General features: G+C 35.6%; 1 protein-coding gene across 12 annotated transcripts; it reads left to right on the top strand.

The window, feature by feature from the left end:
• Nucleotides 1-59: 59 nt before the first annotated feature.
• LOC138137815 (uncharacterized) lies at nt 60-7183 on the top strand. Of its 12 annotated transcripts, none has more exons than XM_069057372.1 (10): nt 61-359; nt 407-585; nt 650-735; nt 1465-1524; nt 1583-1708; nt 1771-2450; nt 2628-2928; nt 2982-3038; nt 3623-3928; nt 5680-7183. In XM_069057372.1, the coding sequence occupies exons 6-10, from the start codon at nt 2448-2450 to the stop codon at nt 7038-7040; spliced, it is 2028 nt and encodes a 675-aa protein (XP_068913473.1). In that variant the 5' UTR covers nt 61-359; nt 407-585; nt 650-735; nt 1465-1524; nt 1583-1708; nt 1771-2447; the 3' UTR covers nt 7041-7183. The 12 variants fall into 12 exon arrangements, with proteins under 12 accessions (XP_068913477.1, XP_068913473.1, XP_068913472.1 ...); XM_069057371.1 differs by having other exon boundaries at nt 636-735; XM_069057376.1 differs by lacking the exon at nt 650-735 and having other exon boundaries at nt 60-359; nt 2982-3026.
• Nucleotides 7184-8005: the final 822 nt, after the last annotated feature.

The following is an 8005-nucleotide window of genomic DNA, read 5'->3' as shown; positions in this document are numbered from 1 at the left end:
CTTTGACACCACAGAACACCTTTTGACACTATGACCGTAGTAAGCGGTACCAATTGTACCGGTGGAATGTCACTAGGAACGTAAGTTTGACAATACAATACTAAAAAAAATAAAAATTCTTGAAAAATTGTAAACAAACGAAGATTTGTTATACTTAATCAATAACATTAATATCTAGTAATTTAACGAATAACGTTCGACGTATGTAATAGATGGTAATCAACAACTGTAGCCCATGTAGTTTGAGGCTATGTCCAAAAAAAGACAATTATGACTGGTAAACAGTGTTGTATTTGTGGCAGAAACTGGGGAACTAAATTGGAATTTGGACTGTATAGATTTCCAATGAATAAAGAGCTGTAAGAGTATTAGAAAGTCTTACTGAAATTTTAGATAATTCTTTCAGTTCAGACGAGTGGGCCAAAAATATAGGGAAAAAAGTGATTATTGAGATGTCTGTCAGAGAGAGGAACTTCCAAGCCAACGTATGTTGGCGTCATTTTGAACCAAAAATGTTTGTTCATATAGTAGGAGGCAGGCTCAAGAAATATGCAGTGCCTACATTATTATATAAACCAGGACCAGGTGAGATATTTTAAATAAAACTTTCAATAAAGGGTAATTCTGATGTACAGCTTCACAAAACCAGCTTGGTGGATGGCTGATGGATGCACAGTGGACTGAAATCCTTCTCACTAGCAGAGCGAACTTGTTTGTTGTGTCTAGACTCTGGAGGTATTTAGATCATGTACAAACGGACGAAAATCAGAACTTCTTTCCAAGATAAAAAATCAATTCTTTTCAGAGCTACTGACTTGACTTTGTTAATAGTGATTTCCAGTAAAAAATGCCTTTCATGAGTAAGGTGAAGCTGGACTCAATTAATTCCTCTTGCAAAGGTTCATGAATTTCAAATAAACGGCTCAACAAGAACAAAATTGAGTGCTTATCTAAATTTAAACAAACCTCATAGGTCTAAAAAAAATTATAACCAGAATAAAACCCTTCAAGCTTCAAGTGGACAGCATGTCCGGCCTGTTTAGCAGATTTGTTTCACTGAGTGTACCGTACCCACAACCCTATCTGCCCTAGCCATGTCCTTGTCTTACAGACACTCTCTCCTCTTCTGCTGCGCTTTTCATCTGCCAAGCCATTTTTGTCAAGCAGTAATAGATGATTTCCCTGAAAAGGATAATTTATCTCTGTTTAGATTAATGTTTGCAACACTAAGGCCCAGTTTCTGGAAACATTTTATTTGGCCAGTTACTTAACTCTCCGATAAATACAAAAATCATGTAATGTGATTGGTCACTTTCTAGCGTTTCTATAGCAACGCTTGATTTAATCAGCCGTTAAGTTATCGGACCGTTCCAGAAACCGGGCCTAAGAGGTATTTATCTTGTGGAACATATCAAGTAATAGTAAATAATAATTCCTTGTTTTAAAAGTCAAATTTTTTTGTAGATGAGCCAATAGCAACAAAGTTGCCAATGTTTGATGAATCTGATCCTTCAATATTTAGCAGTAAGTATTTAATTTTTTTTTCACAATTAAAGTCATCCAAGTGAACTTGCAATTGCAGGCATTGCTGATGAAAAGGAAGTAGATAAAACTGGAAAAAATACCAATCAAGTTTCTACAGATTTAACTATTGAAGACAATGATCTTTTTGGTGATCATGCATATTGTTTAAAGAGCATACCCCATGGTATAGTGACATTCTTCCTTATATTTTTTTTTAATGAATAATGAGTTGTACATTTCTTGCAGACCACTGTGGACGACGGCAACGTGTAACAGCAGAGGTCTCAGTGCAGACACCGGAGGAATTCCTGATGTCGGTTCAGCTAGTTAAAAAATATAAGAAACAAATCGAAAGTTTAAAAATGAAAATAAATAGGGAAAAAACGAAACTGCTAACCAAACCGCGAGTACCTGAGCCGGTAACGGAACAAGAGTTTTTTATGTTTGTCGAACACTATTTTCAAGAGGATTTTGCAAAATTTGTAAAATCGGAATATGATTTGAATAAGTAGTAAAAAAAAAATAGTAGTTTTATTGTTGAAACATAAGTACACGCTTTTTTAAACAAATCACAAAAATGTTGATCCTTGAAAAATAGAATTTTGAAAATTATGTTGTTCCAAAAAAAAAAAAAAAAGATAATAGATGTAGGCAACAAATCAGTGACTGTAAAGTCCCTAGATATGTCTAGGGAGTAGGGCTAGGGACTTTGCTTTAAGTGTTTGCCACAGGTGATTGCATCATGGGAGAATCGAATGTCGAAAATTTTAAATCGGTGAAATACACAAAATGTATTAAAAACAATTTGTGATAATGGCAGTTGAGTACCTGATTTGAGAATAAAAAAGATTGTAAGGCTTATATCGGTAACCTTTTATGTACGATATTTTTACCTTCATTGAAAAGCCCCCAAAAGATAGGTTATGGTAAGTCTAAAAAATTTTCTCGCCTTTTTGAATTCAAACTTGCGAGATCCGTATAATAAAATGTTACAAATAACAAAAATGAATACATGTTATAAACGAAAACGAATCCTAACCTCGCCAATTTAAATTAAAAATAGTGTTTTTACTTTTTCCACCTCACTGTACCTTCTTTCATAGTACGCTCGTTGGAAAAAGTGTGGCGCTTTAAATTGCAAGAACAATTACGACGACAATCCCAACGAGAGCTACTTTTACCTTCCATCTAACCAAGTGCGTCGAAATAAGTGGTTAAAAAAGTTAAACAATCCAGTCCTATTTACCATTGACTACAGATCATTAAGAAATAAATTTGGGGTGTGCGGAAAACACTTTGAGACATCTCAGTTTCAAACTAGCCAAAGGTTGAAACTGAATCGGAATGCCCTCCCCACAATATTTGACACTGCAGATGTGAAGCAAGGTAAAACAGAACCTGGAGGTAAATGAGATTTATTGGTAAAATATAGTTTTTTAGAGTGTATTTCTTTGCAGTACCTGAAGCTATTCCTGTCAATGGACCAAACTTTATTGATAAAGGTGTGGCAACAGGTAATTTTTTTAATTTATAATATGAAATACGAACAAGTTTTTAAGTTTTATATATTTTTTTTTACCAAGTCTCAAAAAATTAAATCATACATAATTATTTTGGGATCACAAGATCAGTCTTTTTTTTTTTTTTAATAAATTCTAGCAACATACATAAAATTGTGGTAATTTATATTCTTACACTGGAGAAAACAGTTATTACTGGAAAAATAAATAGAAGGAAACTACAACAAAGGAATAAAGTTTGACTTCACACATTTTATTGTCTCACTTTGTTAGTGGCCCTGAAGACTTTCTTTTTGAAGTTCAGTTGTGATGAACACTACTTAAAGAAAATTCTGACCCTTATCATTAAGTAGAAGAGAACATCATTTTTTACCCATAGCATTTTTATAAAAAAAAAGTAGCAATACCTAGTTATGAACAGAATCTTGAAATCAATGAAAAGCGAGTTTTGTTAATCACAATTTGGTCAAATTAATTGATAAGGGCGTGCTACGGTCAGGTAAATTTGGTATTATCGGGAGGAAGTCGGTAAACTAACAACTTCATCATGGCATTAATTCAAAGTGGTAAATTTTTAGATTCTGACCTTCAGCTGATTGAGAATCATGAAATATTATCCAACATAAGTCAATATGGTGACTACATTTCTACCTCATTGTTGCCTAAAGAGACTGAGTTGAGTGAAAGTGACATTGATTACGACAAGGCACATTTGGAACCAAAAAGTATCACTCAAATTTGGATAAACGAAGACGAAAATTTAAATGAATGTCCACGATTATTCGGTGAATTTGATGGGGAATTTTTTAATGGCTGTCTTCCAGAAACACAAGAATTACCAATTGAAAAACCGTATTTTAAGTCCGTGAAGAGTTATCTACTAGGTAAGTGAATTTTATGCAATAACCCAAAAAAGATGAAAAGCTTCACGCACAATAAAGTTAAAGATGAAATTCAAATGAAAGATAAATTTCGAGTATAACGGTATCCTGACGTAAGTGTCTTTATTTCGCTTCATTTTAAGTATGTACAATGTACAAGAGAGTACATACAAGACATAGAATACTAGGTTCATCACAGCTAATTTGTCTTTTGATTGGTCGAGAGATAGAGCAATAGGAATTTAAAGTCCCTCTACGATAGGAATTGAACTAGCAGCGCCAGCGCCACTATACTTGGGCCAACCAACAGATATAGTAATTAAAAAAAGGGGATGTGGCCTAGTTGCGTAGAACGATATACGCCGAAGCCTGTTTCACAATGAAGCAGGTTTTTTACCATTTGTCATTCAAATAGAGAAACAAAAGTCTCGAAAAAAAAACTATTTTGTAATACAAATCGAAAAACGCCGAGGAAAACAAACAAACATAAACACATGGTCAAACTCCCGAAGTGAGGTTAAAACCAATGAGATGCCGGATTGCCGGATGCCGTCAAGTAATTTTTGTGGATGTACATCAGGCTCTCGAAAATTTGCGCACGTTTTGAATAAGCCAATTGGAAGCTGCTATTTAAAATACGCGGGCACTAGGGGGCGGTTTTATTACTATATCTGTTGGTTGGCCCAAGTATAGTGCAGTTCACTGATACTATAAAATTCAAAATATGCAATGTTATGAGATATTTTTGGTTTGGTGTTCTTCACTTGACTTAAATTTCATTTCACAAAAAATTGATTTGTTTGAGTTTGGTCCAAACAAAATGTAAACAAACAAAAAAGAAACTAAGTTTTCTAAATTAAAAAAAAAAAATGTAAACTCTGTCCATTGATAGATTGCTTGACATAAATTTTACTAAAAGTGTTCACTCTACGCTATAAGAAATAGATCCGGCGCGAAATTTAAAAAAATGAAAGAACAGGTTTACACGTGATGTTTTATTATTATTCTGTATGTTTGCACTTAGGAAAGACGAAAGAAAACTTCAGTATAGCAGGGGCAATATATTAGGTTCTATTAATACAGGGTATTTCAACAGTGATAATGATTTAAAAATGCAACGCACAATACATTTTCGAATTTCCGAAAAAAGCTGGTTACAGAAATGAAAATATCCAGCTTTTTTCGGAAATGGCTAAAACAAACAAGAGATTATTTAATATTTAATGCATGAATAAAAATTACCTCTGTATCATTTTCGATGTTTGTAATGTCACTTAAAGTGTTCATTATGCTAGATTCTTGAGGCACGCACTCACTTCACAAATTCAAAGAAATCAACAAAAATCGCAACGGAGGAGATCAAAACAACAACACGATCAAAACTAATAACTTTTAAAACCAGAGGAACGCAAAACAAAGCTCTAAAGATGAAAAATCGCAAATTGACAGCACTGACAATTTCAAATTTGAAACGTCATATAATTTATTTTTCGCGTGGGTTTTATAACAACCAATGAGAATCAGTGGCGCGAATGCTTCAAGATATTACCAACACAATCTATGATACTTTCTTAATATTTTAATGTTATGGTTTGGGGATTTTGTTATATAAGGATATTTAAAAAAATGCATTCTATCAGTGGACGTAGTCTATAACTGGATGATTTTAAATTACGTAGAAACCGATGCACTCACTTCGGTGTTTTGTTAGCGTTTAGAATGCTGATAAATCCTGAATTCATCACATTTGTAAGTTTCAGACAGCAAATCCATGACGGAAGTGTGTCGCATCTGTTTCCACGCGATGACCGACGAAGAAACCATCAGACTGTACGGAAAGATGCCAGAATACGAAACCACCCGAATAAAGAACATGTTGAAGATGGTACTGCCGGATTTGGACATGGAAATATACCCTGACGCAGCAGTCTGCATCAAATGTACAGAATTGCTGGTTTACAGCCACCAGTTAAAAAAAAGATGGCTGGAGACGGAAGAAAAGCTACGAAAGATAGTCGCGAAAAAGAAGGGTGTCATAAATCGAAACGCCGATTTGGTGATCGTCGCCAAAGCCAAGAACAAAAGAAAAACGAACGACAATGCGGATATGATGTTTTTTGACTACTACGCCAAAGTGGACAAATCGAAGGAGAAATCTGGAAAAACTCACAAAGTGAAGACTGACGTGATGGATTTGGTCGAACAGAATATTGCCAAAGTCAGAAACACGAACATGGTCGACCACGTGAAGAGAATGTTATTGAATGACGCCTGCGTGAACACGTCTAAGGTGAAACCTGCAAAACCAGGTAAAGCGAGGAGTGAAGTGACGAATTTGATTAAACAAAATGTCGAGACCGTAGAGAGTATATCTTTGGAATACTCCTACCCTAACAAACCGAAGATGCCAATTCCAAGACGACACAAAGGGAAGATTGAGGTGTCGGATTTGATCGTACAAAACCTTGCATCTAAAGATGAGACAGTTGCAAAAGAGGTGTCTGTCCTTTACGAGGAGCTGCCTACCAAAGAAGTCAAAAAGTTTAAGGTAGATCCGCAGCAGCCCTACATGTGTGGAGTGTGTGGTATTAGCTACAAATGGTTGACACTCTTCCGCAGACACTTGGAGAAGCACTCACATTCGGAGTTGGGGGAGGAAAGTACCATCTGCGAGTTGTGCGGTCACTTGTTTCCCACCGCCGTCGATCTAAGAGTGCATCAGAAAACGTTGTACAGACCGTACAGCTGTAAACAGTGCAAAACGGTGTTTCAGAACAAGTCTCAGCTGGAGAAACACATTAGGTATCTACATTCGAAGTACCACAACAGCAGCGTTCAGTGCCATTTGTGCGGGAAGATATGCACCCGGCGCTATTTCTCGAACCACATGCTGGTACACAAGCCCAAAAAGTACACGTGTAACATCTGCGACAAAAAATTTAAGCTACCGTCGAGGCTGAGTACCCACATGCGCGGCGGTTGTGCCGTGAGCATTGTGGTAAAGCGATTAAGTACCAGCATTCGTTGTGGCGACACATTCAGCGGTACCACACGGATGCGGCCAAGTACGTGTGCGAGTTTTGTAACAACAGGAATTGGAAAGAGAGGGATTTGATGATGCACAAAATGCGAAAGCACTTGGTGGAGGATAAGAGTGGAGAGTTGAGCTTGGAAAGTTAATCTTCCTGTACAACGTACAAATGACAGATTTTTTACAAAAGAGTATGTCGTTATTTTATTATTAAATTTTATCTGGAATCCTGTGTATTTTCACCTGTTTTCTTATTGATTGTCGAAAAACTGAAAAAAATGGGTTAAAATGTTATCAAATCTAGAAAACAAAATGGGTCCTTGCCCCATACATCCATCATTTTTCTTGCAGTCTGTGAATTTGTTCGATTTTTTTGCGATATACCATGCTATCAAGATCAACAATTACTTAGAAAATAATTAATTTTCTTTATACCATACTGTTATTAGGATTTATCAGTACTCAATGCTTGATTGATATGACACCTATAACAGTCTAGGCCGTTATTCAAAATTATCAGACCGAGGCCGTTATTTTTGCTGCCGTTGCTACGGTTACGGCACAAATGACAACTAAATTTAATTTTTGAAGTAAAGAGCAATGTCAGTCTTACAAATAAATCATCGTTAAATGTTAAGTATTATTGGTATAAAGAAAACTATAAAACAACATACGGCCGATATGGATATAACAGACTCGGTTAATTATAAAATCTCGACTCCGCCTCGATTTTACAATATCTCAACCTCGCGTGATATACAGTATGAGTCAATTGTGGGGTATTTCTGAAATGGTCTTGATGCAACCAAAAATACTAATTCCAGCATTCACTAGATTTGTAATTTAAAAAAGAATAAAACAATCCATGATTGCATTGCTTTGAGAATTGTCAACTTTGTCTTGACAGTTTTGCTAAAACTTGGTTATATGAACTCATGACTCAAACAATGAGAAAGTGGACATAGTTTCTCATGTACGGGTTACTTATGCCGTAAAAATCCCATGGTCGCTGCAGATCTGTATCTACAGATGTATCCAAATTGCAGGCA

This window comes from Tenebrio molitor, chromosome 9 (genome assembly GCF_963966145.1).
Source record: "Tenebrio molitor chromosome 9, icTenMoli1.1, whole genome shotgun sequence".
Classification (NCBI taxonomy): Eukaryota; Metazoa; Arthropoda; class Insecta; order Coleoptera; family Tenebrionidae; genus Tenebrio; species Tenebrio molitor.
Note: the sequence above shows the minus strand (reverse complement) of the source record. Positions and strands in the feature narration are given on the sequence as shown.